At 56.6% G+C, this 21,821-nt stretch overlaps 1 protein-coding gene across 1 annotated transcript in view; it reads right to left on the bottom strand.

The window, feature by feature from the left end:
* Positions 1–1,646: 1,646 nt before the first annotated feature.
* Positions 1,647–21,821, bottom strand: part of bcl9l (bcl9 like) — a 115,557-nt gene continuing 95,382 nt past the window's right edge. Inside the window, 6 exon segments of the mRNA XM_070894552.1 lie at positions 1,647–3,539; positions 4,785–5,009; positions 13,904–16,175; positions 19,231–19,330; positions 20,966–21,077; positions 21,080–21,175. Of these exon segments, the coding sequence (XP_070750653.1) occupies positions 2,413–3,539; positions 4,785–5,009; positions 13,904–16,175; positions 19,231–19,330; positions 20,966–21,077; positions 21,080–21,175 (3,932 nt within the window). The 3' untranslated portion in view covers positions 1,647–2,412.

Below are 21,821 nucleotides of genomic sequence, written 5' to 3'. Positions count from 1 at the left end.
GACCCCCGATATCATCCCTGTCCTTCTGAGACCCCGTCCCACGAGACCCTCAGATATCGTCATTCCCCCACCCCCTCCCCGAGACCCCGTCCCACGAGACCCGATATCGTCGTTCCCCCTCCCCCTCCCCGAGACCCCGTCCCACGAGACCCTCAGATATTGTCGTTCCTCCCCTCCCCCAGTGTGTCTCGGATTAAGCTCGTTAACACCTTGAAGACCACCTGAATCGGTTCCATCAGTGGGTTGACATTTGCCCCCCCCCTGCCCCCTGCCCCCTGCCCCCACCGAGTGTGCCCATGGGGCGGGGGGGGGGGGGGTGCCAGACCCCCCCAGAGACGGCAGGAATTCCTCAGGCCTACATGCCCCAGCCACAGACGCAGGGGTGAGTCCAGTGATGCATGGGGTACAGTGATCGGCAAGGACCCCGGAGTTGGCTGCAGAACACAGGCCTCGCCCGCCGGCATAGGGGGCCACAGACCCCCACTTCTGATCGATTACATCATTTGCAGTTGAGGTTATCTGGATACCTGGGGGCGGGGGTGTGGGTGATTTATCTAACCCGCACCGTGGGAACTGTTTGTACATCCGCCCGATTTAGTAGCCGGGGTCCAACGGGTCTTCCGTCTGGTAGCGGTGTGCACAAAGCAGCTTGTAACTTGAAGCCTACAAACATTGGGACTGCAGCGGAGCCACAGCCCTGAATCCCCAGCTCCGGACACCAATGGCACATCCTCGAGTCTCTCCGTCAACAGACGTCGCGTGTTAAATGTGGACCAACTACCGGGACTGGAGATTAACCACGCATTAACCCTCAATTACCGGTGACCCATTAAACCTTGAGAGAAATGACACCGGCAACCAATGAGATTATCACAACTCAACTGTTCCCCAACATTGGGGGCGGGATAAAGGGCCACAAAATGGAGCTGAATGTTTGGACAGTTTGACCTCCTGGGTTATAGCCGAGTGCGGGAGACACTGTCTGTGTGGGGGCTGCACCTGGGGGGGGAAACAGAATTAAGAGAGAAATGGCACCAGGGATAGCCTTGGATCACAAAGTCCCCAAACTGCCCCGAGCCCCGGCTCAGCTTCACACGGTGCGTGGTGAACGGTGCCCTTGGTAACCACAGGCAGGCAGCCGACACCGGCTTGTGTGTGTGTCAACGGTCAGACAGCAGCTGTCAGAGTGGGCTGGTGGGTCACATCTCCCTCCCTCCCTCCCTCCCTCCACTGCCCTGTTTTTGGGAACGTTTAGCTGCATTGCAGCCTAGCTCTTGGTTCTGTCGAGGGTGGCTGGGGGTTTGTGGTCAACACCAAACGCTCCCCCCCCACAACTGCTCGATCCCCGTTACTGTATCTGCAGGGCAGACAGTGTGTTATAGATGGTGTCAGTCTAAGTGCAGTTTCTTCACTGAACCACAGCAACTGATCACAAGGGGCTGGGGGAGGGGGATGGAGGTGGGTGGGGGAGGGGAGGGGGTCGGGGGGTGGAGGTGAGTAGGTGGGGAGGGGGTCGGGGGGAGGTGAGTAGGTGGGGGAGGGGGTCGGGGGGAGGTGAGTAGGTGGGGGAGGGGGTCGGGGGGAGGTGAGTAGGTGGGGGAGGGGGTCGGGAGGGAGGTGAGTAGGTGGGGGAGGGGGTCGGGGGGAGGTGAGTAGGTGGGGAGGGGGTCGGGGGGGAGGTGAGTAGGTGGGGAGGGGGTCGGGGGGGAGGTGAGTAGGTGGGGAGGGGGTCGGGGGGGAGGTGAGTAGGTGGGGAGGGGGTCGGGGGGGAGGTGAGTAGGTGGGGAGGGGGTCGGGGGTGAGGTGAGTAGGTGGGGGAGGGGGTCGGGGGGAGGTGGGTGGGGTTGGGGGTCAGGGGCTGGGTGGCCAACTCTGAGCCCGTGCCTAGAGCCACTGCTGACCTCGGGCACGACAATCTCACAAACCGGTCTCCAGCCTCTTGGGCGGTGGCTGACCTCTGGGACGGCGACCTTTTTTTTTTGGAAGAGTCTCCTTGCGGCAATTTCCCTGTCACAGTTCTAGATGGTTCTCTAGCGAAAACACAGAGTTACAGGAACCGTAAAAACAAATCACAGACCGAGGCAGAATATTTACAGCAATAATAAAATCCCTTTGCACATCAGCGGGCGAGGAAACCAAACGAGAGAGAGAGAGAGAGAGAGAGAGAGAAAGAACCAAAAAAAAATTCGAAAACACAAATGTCTGGAAGTCTTTCGGCCGAACTCACTCTGTTAAAAAATAATTTTTGACTTTCCCCCCCGCCCCCCCCCACACCGCCCGTCTCGGTATAAACACTGCGCTCCCTCGGTTTCCAGCCTCACTTTTCGTAATAAAATTACTTCCATTCCCTCCCCACTGTCGCTTCTTAACTTGCATAAATCTGGATTGTACGAAAAGAAGACGATGAGAGGATTAGAAGGGCAAATTGGCAGCGTTGCCGGGTCCCGGGACAAAGCTGATGGGCGCGTCTAATGACATGCTCCTCTGTCTCAACTGCTGAGGGAACATCATGCCTTGGTGGGGTGGGGCCCCCAAGACCCCCACCTGCGGGGGCAGCATGTGTCCCGCTTGTCCGTACATCTCCCCCGACAGCGATAGGCTCCGCTGTTTGGCCTGCAGCATCATGTTCTGCTGGGCCATCAAGCTTTGCTGCGGAGACATGAGAACTTGGTGCAGGCTGTTGCCCATCAAGCTGTGCTGGGTTGGCAAACCTGTCCTTCCCATCATGGGGCCCGGTACCTGCCCCGGGTGGAAAATGTGCATGCTAAGGCCCCGCTGCTGTGGCTGCTGTCCGGGTAGGTTGACTCGGCCTAGGGGGGCCTGCTCCAGCATCATGCTCTGAAGGTTCATGAGGTGAGGGTTGGAAGACGGAGCTTTTGACGCCTGGGGGTCGCCCTTGGGGAAATACTGCAGCGTGCTGCTGGGCCTCTCCGATGGAATGATGCGCGACAGATTGAACTCCGGGATGCCGCTCGCCGAGGGCCTGATCACGTCCTGGAGTTCCGGGTCGTTGAGGACTGACGCCACGCCCGAGAGCTGGTAGGCCTCCCCCACCAAGCGGCCCGACACGCTCTTGGCCATCAGGTGCGGGGGAGGAGGAGGGGGCGGCTGCTGCTGCTGTGGGGGGGCCGGACCGGGCGGGACCCCGTGGGACGACACGCCTTCGTCGTGAGCCATTCCCATCCCCGGGGGGTAGACCTGCTGCATCGCGGACCCCGGGGACTGCAGAGGGTTGTGGGGCTGGTGCTGCATCCGCTGGAGGACCATGGGGTTCTGAGGTAGCATCTGGGGGCCGCAGGTGGGCCCCAGCGAGTCCTGCGAGGCATGTACCATCATTGGGCTCTGCACAGACATTCCAGGACCGTGCCCTTCGTGCAGCGGGATGTTGGGCCCCATCAGTCCGGGGGACGGTAGCATGGCGCTCGGTGGCTCGTGGGACAGGGGCTGGCCCACCATCCCCATCGCCAGGGGGCTGTTGGCAGATCCCGGCCCCACCACACTCTGTGACACCAGGTGAGGATTCTGGTTCCCGCTCAGTCCTGTGGAGGGAACGAGAGAGACATCAGTCTCGAGTTCTGCACCATGTATCACAACAACCTGCATTTATATAGCGCCTGTTACGTAGTGAAAACGCCCCAAGGCGCTTCACAGGAGTGTCAAACAAACTGTGACAGCGAGCCACACAATTACATTGGGACACGTGAGCAAACGCTTGGTAAACGGGGAGGTTTTAAGGAGCGTCTTTAGGGAGGAGAGGGGGGAGGTTGAGGGGGGTGGGCGAGGGGAGGGCGGGGGGAGGTTGAGGGGGGGGGCGAGGGGAGGGCGGGGGGAGGTTGAGGGGGGGGGCGAGGGGAGGGCGGGGGGGGGGCGAGGGGAGGGCGGGGGGGGGGGCGGGGGGGAGGTTGGGGGGGGGGAGGAGGAGGCGTTGAGGGGGGTGGGAGGACGTTGGGGGGGGGGGGGACGTTGAGGGGGGGGGGGAGGACGTTGGGGGGGGAGGACGTGGGGAGGGGAGGACGTGGGGGGGGGGGAGGACGTGGGGGGGGGCGGAGGGAGGGCGGGGGGAGGTTGAGGGGGGGGGCGGGGGGAGGTTGAGGGGGGGAGGACGTTGAGGTGGAGGGGAGGACGTTGAGGGGGGGGGAGGACGTGGGGGGGGGCGGGGGGAGGTTGAGGGGGGTGGGGGGAGGTTGAGGGGGGGAGGACGTTGAGGTGGAGGGGAGGACGTTGAGGGGGGGGGAGGACGTTGAGGGGGGGGGCGGGGGGGTGGGCGAGGGGAGGTTGAGGGGGGGGCAGGGGGAGGTTGAGGGGGGGGGGCAGGGGAGGTTGAGGGGGTGGGCGAGGGGAGGTTGAGGGGGGTGGGCGAGGGAGGTTGAGGGGGGGGGGCGAGGGGAGGTTGAGGGGGGGGGGGGCGAGGGGAGGTTGAGGGGGGGGGGGGCGGGGGGAGGTTGAGGGGCGAGTTCCAGAACTTCGGGCCCAGGTTGCTAATGGTGGAGCATTTAAAAAGATCAGCAATGAAGATCCCGGGGCACGATTTCGAAGAAGAGCGGGGGAGCTTTCCCCGGTGTCCTGGGCCAATATTTATCCCTTGACCAACATCAATAAAATAGATAATTTGGTCATCATCACTTTGCTGTGTGTGGGAGCTTGCTGTGCACAGTGTGACCTGCCGAGTTCCCACATTACAAGTGACTACACTCCAGTGGCCGGAAGCTCTGTGGGACGGAGTGAAGTGGTGACTGGGCGATAGACACACAAGTTAACTCCCTCCCTCCCTCGGGCTCACTTACCGGGGACACTGCTGGGTTGAATCATGGTCATGGACCGCTCTGGAACCAGCTCATCGTCAGACGTGGCGATGGTCTTAATGGCGTCGTGGTAAAGCGGGGTGGAGCTGGGCATGGCGTACTTGGACATCTGTGACATCATGAGCGAGAGCGGGTTCTGCGAGGGCGTGGAGTCCGGCGAGTTGTAAGGCAAGCCCGGGCCAGCACGTGACACCGAGACATTCGGTCCTGGGGGGCAGAGAGGGGACAAATAACGTTACACAAGCTTCACCCCTGCATCGTGACCGTAATCCACATGACCCCACAGGCACCGACTCACTGGGGTACAGTCCCACACACACTGACTCTCACTGGGGTACAGTTCCACACACACTGACTCTCACTGGGGTACAGTTCCACACACACTGACTCTCACTGGGGTACAGTCCCACACACACTGACTCTCACTGGGGTACAGTCCCACACACACTGACTCTCACTGGGGTACAGTCCCACACACACTGACTCTCACTGGGGTACAGTCCCACACACACTGACTCTCACTGGGGTACAGTCCCACACACACTGACTCTCACTGGGGTACAGTCCCACACACACTGACTCTCATTGGGGGTACAGTCCCACACACACTGACTCTCACTGGGGTACAGTCCCACACACACTGACTCTCACTGGGGTACAGTCCCACACACACTGACTCTCACTGGGGTACAGTCCCACACACACTGACTCTCACTGGGGTACAGTCCCACACACACTGACTCTCACTGGGGTACAGTCCCACACACACTGACTCTCACTGGGGTACAGTCCCACACACACTGACTCTCACTGGGGTACAGTCCCACACACACTGACTCTCACTGGGGTACAGTCCCACACACACTGACTCTCCAGCGGCAGTTCGGGAGGAGCTCGCTGGTGCAGGGATAAAAAGTTTTAAAAAGTCAAAACAGAAGAGTGACATCACAGCCAAGCGGGTAAGTGATTGGCTGGTGGATTGATGAGTATTTTTCTGTTTCTTTTCAGTAGGAAACTTTTGGAATTGTTGTAAGTAGCATCTGCCAGTAAATATATGTGATCTTTATTATCTAAGGAGAGCCAGTTAATTGAGTTGGCTGTTTGTTGAGTAGTTGCTGGGTGTGTTGTGCTAAGGTTTAGAGTTTAGTTCACTGGATAGTTGCGAGTGTAACTAGAAGGATGGCAGGGCAGTTCAGTCCCGTGGATTGCACATCCTGTGGCATGTGGGAAATCCTGGATGCTTTGCGCAGCCGGGACGACCACGTGTGCAGGAGGTGTCTCCGGCTGCACCAACTCTAGCTCAGTGTTTTGAAGCTTGAGCGGCAGCTGGGGACACTGCGGTGCATCCGCGAGACTGAGAGCTACGTGGATAGCACGTTTCTAGAGGTGGTCACCCCACAGTTTAAGAGTGTGTAGGCAGATAGGGTTTGGGTGACTCCTGGACAGAACAGGAGGACTAGGCAGGTAGTGCAGGAGTCCACTGAGTCCATCTCGCTCTCCAACCGGTACTCTGTTCTAAGTACCGGTGGGGGCGATGGTGGCTCTGGGGAGTATAGCCAGAGCCAAGTCCATGGCACCACGGGTGGCTCAGCTGCACGGGGGGGGGGGGGGTGGAAGAGCAACAGTGGTAGGGGATTCCATAGTCAGGGGAGCAGACAGGCGTTTCTGCGGCCGCAGACGTGACTCCAGGATGGTATGTTGCCTTCCTGGTGCCATAGAAAGATAGAAAATAGGTGCAGGAGTAGGCCATTCGGCCCTTTGAGCCTGCACCACCATTCAATAAGATCATGGCTGATTATTCCCTCAGTACCCCTTTCCTGCTTTCTCTCCATACCCCTTGATCCCTTTAGCCTTAAGCGCCATATCTAACTCCCTCTTGAATATATCTAACGAACTGCCAGAGTCAAGGATGTCACTGAGCGGCTGCAGGACATTCTGGGGGGGGGGTGGGGGGAGAAAAGAGGATGAACAGCCAAGGATGTGGTCCACATTGGTAACAATGACATAGGTAGGAAGAGGGATGAGGTCCTGCAGGCAGATTTTAGAGAACTAGGAGAGAGATTAAAAAAGCAGGACCTCAAAAGGTAGTTAATCTCCGGATTACCCCCCGTGCCACGAGCTAGTGAGTGCAGAAATAGGATCGAGCAGATGAATACGTGGCTGGAGATATGGTGCAGGCGGAAGGGCTTTAGATTCCTGAGGCATTGGGACTGCTTCTGGGGGAAGTGGGACCTGTACAAGCCTCAACAGAGCCGGGACCAATATCCTCGCAGGGTGTTTGCTAGTGCTGTTGGAGAGGGTTTCAACTAGCTTGGCAGGGGGATGGGAACCTGAAACTAGATTCAGTAGGGAAGGGAGAAAAGCTGGAATTAGAAAGCAAAAATAAAGAAAGTGAGTTTGAAGGAGAGAGGAAGCAAGCAGGAAAAAAGGGTAAAAAAACAAACTTAAAGGCACTTTGCCTAAATGCACGTAACATTTGTAACAAAATAGATGAGTTGACGGCACAAATTGAAACAAATGGGTATGATCTGATAGTCATTACAGAGACGTGGTTGCAAGGTGAGCAGGACTGGGAATTAAATATTCAGGGGTACTTGACAATCTGGAATGACAGACTGAAAGGAAAAGGAGGTGGGGTAGCTCTATTGATAAAGGATGGAATCACTGCAATAGTGAGAAACGATATTGGCTCAAATGATCAGGATGTTGAAACAGTTTGGGTAGAGATAAGGAACAATAAAGGGAAAAAGTCACTGGTGGGCGTAGTCTACAGGCCCCTTAACAGTAGCAACTCTGTTGGTCGGAGCATAAACCAGGAAATAGTGGGGGCTTGAAAAAGGGAACAGCAATAATCATGTGCGATTTTAACTTCCATATTGATTGAATAAATCAAATTGGTCAGGGGAGCCTTGAGGAAGAGTTCATAGAGTGCATAAGGGACAGGTTCCTTGAGCAGTATGTAATGGAACCAACCAGGGGGCAGGCTATCCTAGATCTGGTCCTGTGTCATGAGACAGGATTAATAAACAATCCCCTAGTAAAGTATCCCCTCGGAATGAGTGATCATAGAATGATTGAATTTCAACTTCAGATGGAGGGTGAGAAAGTTGGTTCTCTAGCCAGCATACTAAGCTTAAATAAAGGAGACTATGGAGGTGTGAGGGCAGAGTTGGGTAAAGTGGACTGGGAAAATAGATTAAAGTGTAGGACGGCTGATGAACAGTGGTGTACATTTGAGGAGATATTTCACAACTCTCAAGAAAAATATATTCCAGTGAGGAGGAAAAGGTGTAAGAGAAAAGATAGCCATCCGTGACTAACTAAAGAAATAAAGGACGGTATCCAATTAAAAACAAGGGCATACAAAGTGGCCAAAAATAGTGGGAGGACAGAAGACTGGGAAGCTTTTAAAAGCCACCAAAGAATGACTAAAAAAATGATTAAGAAAGGGAAGATAGACTATGAAAGTAAACTAGCATAAAATATAAAAACAGATAGCAAGAGTTTCTACAGGTAGATAAAAAGGAAAAGAGTGACTAAAGTAAATGTTGGTCCCTTAGAGGACGAGACCGGGGAATTAGTAATGGGGAACATGGAGATAGCAGAAACTCTGAACAAATATTTTGTATCAATCTTTACGGTAGAGGACACTAACAATATTCCGACAATGGAATAGTCAAGAGGCGATGGGCGGGGGGGGGGTTGAGAGGAACTTAACACAATCACAATCACTAAGGAGATGGTACTCAGTAAGATAATGGGACTAAAGGCAGATAAATCCCCTGGACCTGATGGCTTGCATCCTCGGGTCTTAAGAGAAGTAGCGGCAGGGATAGTGGATGCATTGGTTGTAATTTACCAAAATTCCCTGGATTCTGGGGAGGTCCCAGCAGATTGGAAATCTGCAAATGTAAAGCCCCTATTTAAAAAAGGAGGCAGACAAAAAGCAGGAAACTAGAGATCAGTTAGCCTAACATCTGTGGTTGGGAAAATGTTGGAGTCCATTATCAAAGAAGCAGTAGCAGGATATTTGGAAAAGCAAAATTCGGTCAAGCAGAGTCAGCTTGGATTTATGAAGGGGAAGTCATGTTTGACAAATTTGCTGGAGTTCTTTGAGGATGTAATGAACAAGATGGATAAGGGGGAACCAGTGGATGTGGTGTATTTGGACTTCCAGAAGGCATTTGACAAGGTGCCACATAAAAGGTTACTGCACAAGATAAAAGTTCACGGGGTTGGGGGTAATATATTAGCATGGATAGAGGATTGGCTAACTAACAGAAAACAGAGAGTCGGGATAAATGGTTCATTCTCTGGTTGGCAAACAGTAACTAGTGGGGTGCTGCAGGGATCAGTGCTGGGACCCCAACTATTTACAATCTATATTAACGACATGGAAGAAAGGACCGAGTGTAATGTAGCCAAGTTTGCTGATGATACAAAGATGGAAGAAAAAGCAATGTGTGAGGAGGGCACAAAAAATCTGCAAAATGACATAGACAGGCTAAGTGAGTGGGCAAAAATTTGGCAGATGGAGTAAATGTTGGAAAGTGTGAGGTTATGCACTTTGGCAGAAAAAAACCCAAAGAGCAAGTTATTATTTAAATGAAGAAAGATTGCAAAGTGCCGCAGTACAGTGGGACCTGGGGGCACTTGTGCATGAAACACAAAAGAATAGTATGCAGGTACAGCAGGTGATCAGGAAGGCCAATGGTATCTTGGCCTTTATTGCAAAGGGGATGGAGTATAAAAGCAGCGAAGGCTTGCTACAGCTGTACAGGGTATTGGTGAGGCCACACCTGGAATACTGTGTGCAGTTTTGGTTTATTTACGAAAGGATATACTTGCTTTGGAGGCAGTTCAGAGAAGCTTCACTAGGTTGGTTCCAGGGTGAGGGGGTTGACTTATGAGGAAAGGTTGAGGAGGTTGGGTTTCTACTCATTGGAATTCAGAAGAATGAAAGGTGATCTTATCGAAATGTATAAGATTATGAGGGGGCTCGACAAGGTGGATGCAGAGAGGATGTTTCCACTGATGGGGGAGACTAGAACTAGAGGACATAATCTGAGAAAAGGGGCCGCCCATTTAAAACTGAGATGAGGAGAAATTTCTTCTCTCAGAGGGTTGTAAATCTGTGGAATTCGCTGCCTCAGAGAGCTGTGGAAGCTGGGACATTGAATAAATTTAAGATAGAAATAGACATTTTCTTAAAAGATAAGGGGATAAGGGGTTATGGGGAGCGGGCGGGGAAGTGGAGCTGAGTCCATGATCAGATCAGCCATGATCGTATTAAATGGCGGAGCAGGCTCGAGGGCCGTATGGCCTACTCCTGCTCCTATTTCTTATATTCTTATGATACTGACTCTCACTGGGGTACGGGTCCCACACACACTGACTCTCACTGGGGTACAGTCCCACACACACTGACTCTCACTGGGGTACGGGTCCCACACACAATGACTCTCACTGGGGTACGGGTCCCACACACAATGACTCTCACTGGGGTACGGGTCCCACACACAATGACTCTCACTGGGGTACAGTCCCACACACACTGACTCTCACTGGGGTACAGTCCCACACACACTGACTCTCACTGGGGTACGGGTCCCACACACAATGACTCTCACTGGGGTACAGTTCCTCAGACACGGGCTCTCATTGGGGTACAGTTCATAACATAACAAAAAGGAGCAGGAGTCGGCCATTCGGCCCCTTGAGCTGCTCCGCCATTCAATAAGATCATGGCTGATCTTCGACCTCAACTCCACTTTCCCGCCCGATCTCCGTATCCCTTAGACTCCAAAAATCTATCGATCTCAGCCTTGAATATATTCATAGACTCAGCCTCCACAGCTCAGGGACAGAGAATTTGAAAGATTCACAACCCTCCGAGTGAAGAAATCCCCCCTCATGTCTCTCTTAAATGGCCGACCCCTAATCCTGAGACTATGACCCCTGGTTCTAGACTCTCCAGCCCAGGGGAAACATCCTCCCTGCATCTACCCTGTCAATCCCCCTCAGAATTTTTTATGTTTCAATGAGATCACCTCTCATTCTTCTAAACTCCAGAGAGTATCGGCCCATTCTGCACAATCTCTCCTCATAGGACACCTCTCCCATCCCAGGAATCAATCCAGTGAACCTCCGTTGTACCGCCTCCAAGGCAAGTATATCCTTCCTTAGATAAGGAGACCCAAAACTGTGCACAGTACTCCAGGTGTGGTCTCACCAAGGCCCTGTACAATTGGAGCAAGACTTCCTTACTCTTAAACTCAATCCCCAGCAATAAAGGCCAACATGCCATTTGCCTTCCTTACTGCTTCCTATACCTGCACACTCGCTTTCTGTGTTTCTTGCACAAGGGACACCCAAATCTCTCTGAATACCAACATTTAAAAAATATTCTGTTTTTCTATTCTTCCTATAAAATTAATAATCTCACATATCCCCACATTATACTCCATCTGCCACCTCACTGCCCATCACTCAGTCTATCTATATCTGTATGGCTTTGCAGATACTTTGTGTCCCGCCTCGTTTTGTATCGTCAGCGAACTTGGATACATTGTACTCGGTCCCTTCATCTAGGTCATTAATATAGATTGTAAATAGCTCAGGCCCCAGCGCTGATCCCAGCGGTACGCCACTAGTTGCAGCCTGCCAAAAGGGGTACAATTCCACACACACTGACTCTCACTGGGGTACAGTCCCACACACACTGACTCTCACTGGGGTACAGTCCCACACACACTGACTCTCACTGGGGTACAGTCCCACACACACTGACTCTCACTGGGGTACAGTCCCACACACACTGACTCTCACTGGGGTACAGTCCCACACACACTGACTCTCACTGGGGTACAGTCCCACACACACTGACTCTCACTGGGGTACAGTTCCACACACACTGACTCTCACTGGGGTACAGTCCCACACACACTGACTCTCACTGGGGTACAGTCCCACACACACTGACTCTCACTGGGGTACAGTCCCACACACACTGACTCTCACTGGGGTACGCGTCCCACACACACTGACTCTCACTGGGGTACAGTCCCACACACACACTGACTCTCACTGGAGTACAGTCCCACACACACACTGACTCTCACTGGAGTACAGTCCCACACACACACTGACTCTCACTGGAGTACAGTCCCACACACACACTGACTCTCACTGGAGTACAGTCCCACACACACACTGACTCTCACTGGAGTACAGTCCCACACACACACTGACTCTCACTGGGGTACAGTCCCACACACACTGACTCTCACTGGGGTACATTCCCATACACACTGACTCTCACTGGGGTACATTCCCATACACACTGACTCTCATTGGGTAGGGTTCTGTGCAATTTGTTAAACAGTGATGGAACCCTGGAATAATTTTGTTGTTAAAGGAACGTGAAATAAAGAGCATTAGATCGAGAATGGAAGAGACAGATGGGTGTGAGCCTGTTTGAAGGGTGTGACGCTGATTGCCCAGTGTGGGAGGTTTATCAAGGTGTGACTGTCCCGGGGGTTTAAGGGGAGGAGGAAGCAGCGATGGCAGCATAAAGTAATTTAACCCCCCGCCCTGTCCTGAAATCGCCGAGAATCAAAAGCATCAACACGGCTCACACCTGGTGGATACACGCACCCCCTGGGGCCAGGGACAGTGCGTCTCACACACACACACCTGGTGCCTCGACACAGTCTGATCTCAGGGGGAGGGGGAGGTCCCACACAGTGCATTGTGAGCGATGCAGAGTGAGGTGGGTGGGGGGGGGGGGGGGGCGATAGGGAGGTGGATGCAGGGGGGGCGGGGTCAATCAGCCAGATTCTGGCACCTCGTCGCAATCCGGCAACTTCTACCAGAGTGTTCTTGTGCAGGACGGATCAGGAAGCGGCTGCATGTGGATCTACCCCCCCCCCCACCCCCGACACCCCAGGGTGACAAAATTCATCCCCCCCCCCCCGACACCCCAGGGTGACAAATTCCTCCCCCCACCACCCCCGACACCCCAGGGTGACAAATTCCTCCCCCCCCACCCACCACCCCCGACACCCCAGGGTGACAAATTCCTCCCCCCACCCCGACACCCCAGGGTGACAAATTCCTCCCCCCACTGCCAGGAGGAAATCGGCGGCAGCCAGAGGAACTGATTACAAAAGAATCTGAAATAAATCCAATAGAACGGGAAGGAGGGACTGGAAACCCACTTTCAATAATGGATAAATGAGAGAATTCCTCCCTGCCATGTCCAGGAGACCGAAGGAGGGTGGGTGAGCCGAGGGAGGGCCAGGGGTCTGCAGGGTTGGGAGTGTGTGGGGCAGAGTCGTGGCAGACACCACCATCTAGTGGCCACTGCCATAAACTGACAGACCGACCTGCCAACAGTGGCAGCAGCGAGGCCGGCCATCCGAACTGCTCACCTGCACCCTCCTCTGGCCTGCTGAGGAACTGCAACCTGATGGAGGCCTTTAGAATTATGAAGGGATGAAATAGGGCGGACATCGAGAAGATGTTTCCACTTGCGGGGGAGACCAGAACTAGGGACCATCTATATAAGACAGTCACCAATAAATCAAATTCAGGAGAAACTTCTTTCCCCAGAGAGCGGTGAGAATGTGGAGCTCGCTGCCACAGGGAGGGGTTGAGGCCAATAGTATCGATGTATTTAAGGGGAGCTGGATAAACACATGGGGGAGAAAGGAATAGAGGGATATGGTGATGGGGGGAGAGGGCTGGTGTGGAGGGATATGGGGCAAAAGCAGTGGATGGAGTTAGGTCTCGGATGATGATCTAATTGAATAGCGGAACAGGCTCAAGGGGCTGAATGGCCTCCTCCTGACGCTATGGGTGGAGCATAAACACCAGCATGGGGACGAGTTGGGACAAGTGGCCTGTTTCGGAGTTGTACATTCCGTGTACAAACTGCTCGAGACGTCACACCTTCCGCCCGAGGAGCACAAATTTAACGTGGGGGGGGGGGAAGGGGAAATAATTTGGCGAAATGTGTAAAGCTGCTGACTGGTTGGATTGCTGGATGATGCAGATCAGTCAATGATTACCGAAAGGATACGCCCCCCCCCATTCCTCACCTTGGTCAATGTTCCCCATTGGGGCAGAGGAGTTCAGGCCCATTGGCTGTTTGCCCTGGCTGATCACGGGGCTCGCGAGGGTGGTCTTGGGCGAAGACGTCCATCCTGGCGAGGTGACGGACATAGACGGCGACTTGAGCCGACTGGGGGAGTTGGCCGGAGAGCGGACAGGAAGCGAGGAGCTCATGACCTGGGGAGACTTAATGGGAGCGGAGGCGTTGGCGGAGTTCAGGCTGGCCAGCTGAGACGGCGTCTGGGGGGATTTGAGGTTGGTGGATGGGGAGCTGACCAATGGCGAGTGGACCTGGCTGATGGTTGGTGACTTCAGGTGGCCCATACCCGGAGAGTTCATCTGGTTGATGTTGATGGTGAGGTCAGAGGGCCTGCGACCCAGCCCCCTTTGGCCCACTGGAAGCAGTGTGCCCACGTTACCGTGGTTACCAGATTGATTTGAAGTGGGGGCCATTTGCATGTGGCTGAGCCTGGCTGTGCTGTTCATCGGCAAGGGCCCTTGTTCTGGACTGAACATCTCCCCAGGATTCCCCAGGCTGTTGACTTCCTGAGCCATACTGGAATAATGTCCTTGGCCGGCCGGAAAGCCCTGCTGTCCGTGGTTTGGGAATGGTGACTGCATCAACATTTTCTGTGGGTCACCAATCATCACGCTGCCATTCTGCGCTCTCACTCTCGCCATCTCTTCCGGCGTCAAAACCTGGTGCGACATCATTTCCTGCGCCCTCATCTTCTGTGACATCATCATCTGTTGCTGGGGGGTCATCTGGACGTTGAGGTTCATGTTCATGTTCATATTTACATTCATGTTCATGTTGACGTTGCCGGGAGCCATTGATGTGTCCATATCGCGCATGGGCCCCGCCTGCCCCAAGGGCGGGGTCAACATACTCCGCGAGCCCACAAAGTCTAAGCCCATGGGGTTCCCGCTCACACTGTCGCCAGGCAGCTGGCCGGGGAACATGGCGGAGATGGTCCCCGGCTCCATCTGTCTCTGTGCCTGGATCATTCTCTCCATCTCCATCCCTTGTGCCATCCCGCCCATGTTGCTGCTATTGCTCAGGCCCAGTGACCGCTGCATCCCCATTGACCTCTTCTCCATCAACTGCTGCCGCAACAGCTCCTCCCGTGCTCGGGGGTTCAGGAAGCGTTCGGGATCGCCCTGGCCGGGATGGTACGGCATTGCTCCCGGGGGAAAGCTCCCACCCCCGGCCATGGGGGACATGTCGTCCGGCCAGGCCATCCCAGGCCGCACGGGCCTCTGCATGGGGTTCATGGCCCCCAGGGCCTCCATCGGGATGTTCTGCATCCCTCCGTAACCCCCAACCCTCTGCATCTGGTTGCTGGGGAAGCGGGGGCCGGAGAAAGGGGCAGTTCCTCGGGGCTGCATGGAATCGGGAACCTCCATGGGACTGGTGAAGCGGCTCCCCATTCCCGCCGGCCACTGGTCTCCGGCCTTGCTGTGGTAGGGAGGCGGCGGCCCGCGGACCATCATGCCTCCCATGGGCCGCTGCATCATCATTTCCTGCATCGTCCTTTGCTGCACCACCGCTTGTTCCTGTTTCCTCCGTTTCTCCTCGTAAAAGTCTTCCTGGAGTTTACGCCAGGCCACTTGCTCTGGGGTCAGGTTCTCCTGGTTGACTGGGTTCATCATCATGGTGACCTGCTGCCCCACGGGGTCATGCTGCATCACCTCCTGATGGTGCATGGACTCGTGCTCCATGTTGGGACCCTCCACCCCGGCCATAGTCTGTGCCTGGGAAACCATGGCCTGGAGTGGTTCGTCCGGCTTCTTCATGGCCTGTGGGCCATCGCCCTGGCCATTGGGCCCACAGTTACCCTTCATGGAGAACTCGTTCTCGCTGCGTAGCAACAGCCTCTCGATGTCCCTCAGAGTCTGCAGCGAGCGTTCTCGGTGTTCGAGCTGCTCCTTCGACAGCCCCTCGGTGTTGGGGTTCAGGTTCATGACCAGCGCCCCGTTGCCGTTGGGATTGGCTGGCTCCCCGCTGCCTCCGTTGGCCGGATCGCTGCCGGGGACACCCTGCATGGGGTTGGTGGCTGTGCTGCTGCCGTTGTTCTCCATCGATTTGGGCCCAATGTCCGAGTGCATGGGCTCTCCGGCACCCGCCTCCGGAGGCAGTGCGCTGGGCGGCTGCAGGCACGGGGGGCCCTGCTGCTGGGGCTGGGGGGTGCGAGCTGGAGGGGTGCCAAGTGACAGCTGCTCCTGGAGTCCCGATCCTTTCTGTGCGGCGAGCGAGGCCTGTGGGGGGAGAGCAAGGACACACGTCATTCCCCAAATCCGGCACTTCACTCAAAACCATCCCAGCTGCACTCAGCCCCCCTCAAACCCCCGGGGAAGAGCTCAGAGTCCGCACTGGCTCACCGTTACTTCACCACCATTCAAACTTCAGCAAACTTTACCTTCTACAACGAATAGAGGCCAAGAAACTGAATCCTCACCCCAGGAAACCAAACCATTTCTCAACCCCTCCCTCCCTTGCGCCCGCCCACTCCCTCCCGCTCGCCCTCGCCCCCCCCTCTCCCTCCCTCCCGCTCGCCCCCTTGCCCTCGCCCCCTCCCACCCTCCCTGACACTCGCCCCCTCCCACCCTCCCTGACACTCGCCCCCTCCCACCCTCCCTGACACTCACCCTCTCCCCCCTCCCTCGCCCCCTCCCACCCTCCCTGACACTCGCCCTCGCCCCCTTCCCTCGCCCTCTCCTCTCCCTCCCACCCTCCCTGACACTCGCCCTCGCCCCCCTCCCTCGCCCTCTCCTCTCCCTCCCTCGCCCTCACACAGAACTCTTGTCCAGGCAAATAACAATACAATTGCAATACACTGCAGATGCTGGAATTTGAAATAAAAGCAGAAACTGCTGGGAATCTCAGCGGGTCCAAGAAACAGATCTCTCTCTCTACAGATGCTGCCTGACCCGCTGAGATTTCCATAAATCAATGGCATATGCAGCTCCAGAATCTGATACACAACTCGTATCTACAAATTATTTTAACCTGCAGATGAAGATTGGGGTGTGCGATTATTATGAGTAGAATTAATAATGATTGAAACCATTTCTCTCTCTATGTAATTATGAATTAATTAACAGCTGATGGTGAGGTACAATTATTTTTGTGACTGGGTCTGGACTGTGCTTCTCACTCAGACAATTATTTCAGGCAAATGCAGCCGGTCCCACAGACAGCAGAGACACCAATGGCCCGTGTTTGGTGATGTTGATTGAGGGAGGAATATTGGCCAGGACACCAGAACTTCCCACAGTGCTCGTGGGATCTTTAACACACACCCAAACAGGCAAAATAGGCCTCGGTTTAATGTCTCATCTGAAAGACGGTACCTCCATCAGTGCAGCACTCCCTCAGTACTGCCCCTCCAATAGTGCAGCACTCCCTCAGTACTGCCCCTCCGACAGTGCAGCACTCCCTCAGTACTGCCCCTCCAATAGTGCAGCACTCCCTCAGTACTGCCCCTCCGACAGTGCAGCACTCCCTCAGTACTGCCCCTCCAATAGTGCAGCACTCCCTCAGTACTGCCCCTCCGACAGTGCAGCACTCCCTCAGTACTGCCCCTCCGATAGTGCAGCACTCCCTCAGTACTGCCCCTCCGACAGTGCAGCACTCCCTCAGTACTGCCCCTCCGACAGTGCGGCGCTCCCTCAACACTGCCCCTCCGACAGTGCGGCGCTCCCTCAACACTGCCCCTCCGACAGTGCGGCGCTCCCTCAGTACCGCCCCTCCGACAGTGCGGGGCTCCCTCAGCACCGACCCTCCGACAGTGCGGGGCTCCCTCAGTACTGCCCCTCCGACAGTGCAGCGCTCCCTCAGCACTGCCCCTCCGACAGTGCGGGGCTCCCTCAGCACTGCCCCTCCGACAGTGCGGCACTCCCTCAGCACTGCCCCTCCGACAGTGCGGCGCTCCCTCAGCACTGCCCCTCCGACAGTGCGGGGCTCCCTCAGCACTGCCCCTCCGACAGTGCGGGGCTCCCTCAGCACTGCCCCTCCAACAGTGCGGCGCTCCCTCAGTACCGCCCCTCCGACAGTGCGGGGCTCCCTCAGTACTGCCCCTCCGACAGTGCAGCGCTCCCTCAGTACTGCCCCTCCGACAGTGCGGCGCTCCCTCAGCACTGCCCCTCCGACAGCGCAGCACTCCCTCAGCACTGCCCCTCCGACAGTGCGGCGCTCCCTCAGCACTGCCCCTCCGACAGTGCGGCGCTCCCTCAGCACTGCCCCTCCGACAGTGCGGCGCTCCCTCAGCACTGCCCCTCAGACAGTGCGGGGCTCCCTCAGCACTGCCCCTCCGACAGTGCGGCGCTCCCTCAGCACTACGAGTGTCAGCCTGGATTTTGTGCTCAAGTCTCTGGAGTGGGACTTGAACCCACAACCTTCTGATTCGGAGGCGAGAGTGCTGCTCACTGAGCTAAACTGACAATAAACATTATCGGAAACAGAAGCTCAGCAGCTTGGAGTCCTTCAGCGCACATGGGGTTAACCCCCAACACGCGGACAATTGCCCCTTCAAGCATCTGATATTGGGTGGTGGGTGGGGGGGTAACTTGCCCCGACCCGAAGCTTGTGGCCGTTGAGCAGTTGCTGGCAGTGACTATTCAAGGCTCGTCACACTGGACAGAAACGATACAAGAGACTGGTAATTAATTCCCAAATGGAACCACTGTTATCGTAACCCCACCCCCAGCTGCTCTGTTCTTGCGAACTACCCCCCCATCACCGTTCCTTGCCACAGCCCTTGAACTGAAACCCCCCCCCCCCACAATACAATCCAATTCTGTGACCGTGACCTCCTCCTGGACCTCCCTGCGGCCGTCACATGACGGACCCCACAACACCGCTCCTCCACTGACCAGCTGGGTGGCAGTGCTCGTGTTTGTCTTTCCCAGAGGCAGCAAGGACCTCAGAGGGGGGTGAATCTTTGAAATTCTCTACCCAGAGGCTGAGGTTGTTCAGTCGTTGAGCATATTCAAGGCTGCGATCGATAGATTTTTGGAATCTTGGGAACTGAAGGGATATTTCATGCGGGAAAGTGGAGTTGAGGTAGAAGATCAGCCATGGTCGTATTGAATGGCGGAGCGGGTTCGAGGGGCCGAATGGCCGACTCCTGCTCCTAATTCTTATGTTCTTATAAACGGCCATGTGATAATGACCAGATAATCTGTGTAGTGACGTTGATTGAGGGATGGATATTGGCCCCAGGACACCGGGGAGAATTCCCTTCTGTCCCATTACATCTCTGTGAAGCAGTTGTTGGAGGTTTAAGGCCCTGTCTGTTGGATCGTCACTAACCTTCTGATCATAAACTTGCTCCAGTTTTGTGCGAGGTACGTTGTGCGTGTGGTAGGCGACAATCGAATCCGCTCGGCCCTGGATCACAGCCTCTGCAGCCCTGCCACCAAACACCAAAACTCAAACCGGGAACGTCCACAGGACTCGCACTCCTTTCAAACCCCCCACCCCGGCTCCAAACCCCCCCCCCCCCCACCTCCAGAATCCAAACCCTCCCCCCCAAACCCCTTTCAAACCCCCCCCCACCTCCAGAATCCAAACCCGCCCCCCCAAACCCCTTTCAAACCCCCCCCACACCGGCTGCAAACCCGCCTCCCACACACTTTTCAAACCCGCCCCCCTCCCAAACCCGGCTTCAACCCTCCCCCCCACAAAAACCGGCTCCAACCGCCCTGCCCCGCCACACCCCACCACCCCCGGCTTCAAACCCCCCCCCCCCCACCAAAACCTGGCTCCAACATCCCCCTCCCCGGCTCCAAACCCACCCACCCCACCCCACCTCCAGAATCCAAACCCGCCCCCCACACTCCTTTCAAACCCCCCCACTTTGGATCCAAACCCGCTCCCCCTCCCCCCCCCGCCAAAATGCCTGCTACCAGAGATGAACATTTGATAAACAAGTGCAGAGCCAAGTTTGGCTGCACGAGAGGCACTGGGAGTGGAGGTGGTGTGGGCTGGTGTTTGGGTCGGGGGTCCCCTATCGGTACACGACTCGTGGTCACTCTGTACCCCTGGGGTCTCCCCCACCGTTCCCGCCACATTCCCGGGCCCTGGGAGACTTCCCTGTCAGGCTATCCTGCCTCCCGCCTACTCAGTGCTTCCGCTGTAACCTTTTACACCTCCTCTACTCCCAACTTCTGTTCCTTTACTTGTCCCATCATCACTCCTGCCCTCCACCCATCTGCTTTATAATTACACGGTGCTAACAGCATTCGGCCCACCGCTCCGTGCCGGGGTTTATGTCCCACCGCTCCGTGCCGGGGTTTGTGCCCCACCGCTCCGTGCCGGGATTTGTGCCCCACCGCTCCATGCCGGGATTTGTGCTCCACCGCTCCGTGCCGGGGTTTGTGCCCCACCGCTCCGTGCCGGGATTTGTGCCCCACCGCTCCGTGCCGGGATTTATGCCCCACCGCCCCGTGCCGGGGTTTATGCCCCACCGCTCCGTGCCGGGGTTTATGCCCCACCGCTCCGTGCCGGGGTTTATGCTCCACACCAGCCCCCTCCCACCCCTCTCCATCTCCCCCCATCACCATATCCCTCTATTCCTTTCTCCCCCATGTGTTTATCCAACTTCCCTTAAATGCATCGATACTATTCACCTCAACCCCTTCCTGTGGCAGCGAGTTCCACATTCTCACCTCTCTCTGGGTTGGATTTATTGGTGACTGTTTGATATTGATGGTCCCTAGTTCTGGTCTCCCCCACAAGGGGAAACATCTTCTCTACGTTCACCCTATTGAACCCCTTCATAATATAAAAGACCCTCTATCGGTTTGCCCCTTCTGTATTTTGGAGAAATCAGCTTCTGCCCCATCTGTCTCGGCCTCTGCACTTGCTCAGAAATCTCAAACTCCATCCAGTTCAGACGGGTCACCGACGCAAAACGCTGACCCTCTCTCTCCCTCTTTCCCCTCCTCGGCCGTTCCTTCCCCCCCCCCCCCCCACAGACGCACTGCTCCTCCCCCCCCAGACACACAGCCCCCCCCCCCCACCCCCGCCCCAGTTTCACACTCACATGTTGGCCAGGTTAGTTGTGAAGACGTAAACAAACTGTGAGGGCGGTTTGCCAAGGTTGCGGGGAATGCCGCTGTCCGAGCGCAGGCAGGGCGCCCCTCCCGGGTTATGGGGACGCTGGAAGGTGCGCTGTCGCTGACCGGCGGGAGGGGGTTCGAGCCGGGGGAGGGCTGCACGGCCCCCGAGAGCGCAGACTCCACAACGTTACAATCTGCACAAAGAAAACACAGTGAGACCGAGGCCCATCGGGTGATGGGGGGGGAAAAAGAGAGGGGCAGGGGAGGGGGAGAGAGGGGCAAGGGGGAGAGAGAGGGGCAGGGGGGGGGGGAAAGAGAGGGGCGGGGGGGGGGGGAGAGAGGGGCGGGGGGGGGGGAAGAGAGGGGCAGGGGGGGGGAAGAGAGGGGCAGGGGGGGGGGGGGGGGGAGAGAGGGGCAGGGGGGGGGAGAGAGAGGCAGGGGGGGGAGGAGAGAGGGGCAGGGGAGGGGGGAGAGAGGGGCAGGGGGAGGGGGGAGAGAGGGGCAGGGGGAGGGGGGAGAGAGGGGCAGGGGGAGGGGGGAGAGAGGGGCAGGGGGAGGGGGGAGAGAGGGGCAGGGGGAGGGGGGAGAGAGGGGCAGGGGGAGGGGGGAGAGAGGGGCAGGGGGAGGGGGGAGAGAGGGGCAGGGGGAGGGGGGAGAGAGGGGCAGGGGGAGGGGGGAGAGAGGGGCAGGGGGAGGGGGGAGAGAGGGGCAGGGGGAGGGGGGAGAGAGGGGCAGGGGTGAGGGGGGAGAGAGGGGCAGGGGGCGGGGGGGAGGAGAGGGGCAGGGGGCGGGGGGAGAGAGGGGCAGGGGGCGGGGGGAGAGAGGGGCAGGGGGAGGGGG

The sequence above is a fragment of the Pristiophorus japonicus genome, chromosome 11 (genome assembly GCF_044704955.1).
Source record: "Pristiophorus japonicus isolate sPriJap1 chromosome 11, sPriJap1.hap1, whole genome shotgun sequence".
NCBI classification, from domain to species: Eukaryota; Metazoa; Chordata; class Chondrichthyes; family Pristiophoridae; genus Pristiophorus; species Pristiophorus japonicus.
The sequence above is the reverse complement of the archived record's forward strand: the minus strand, read 5'-3'. Positions and strand labels throughout refer to the sequence as shown.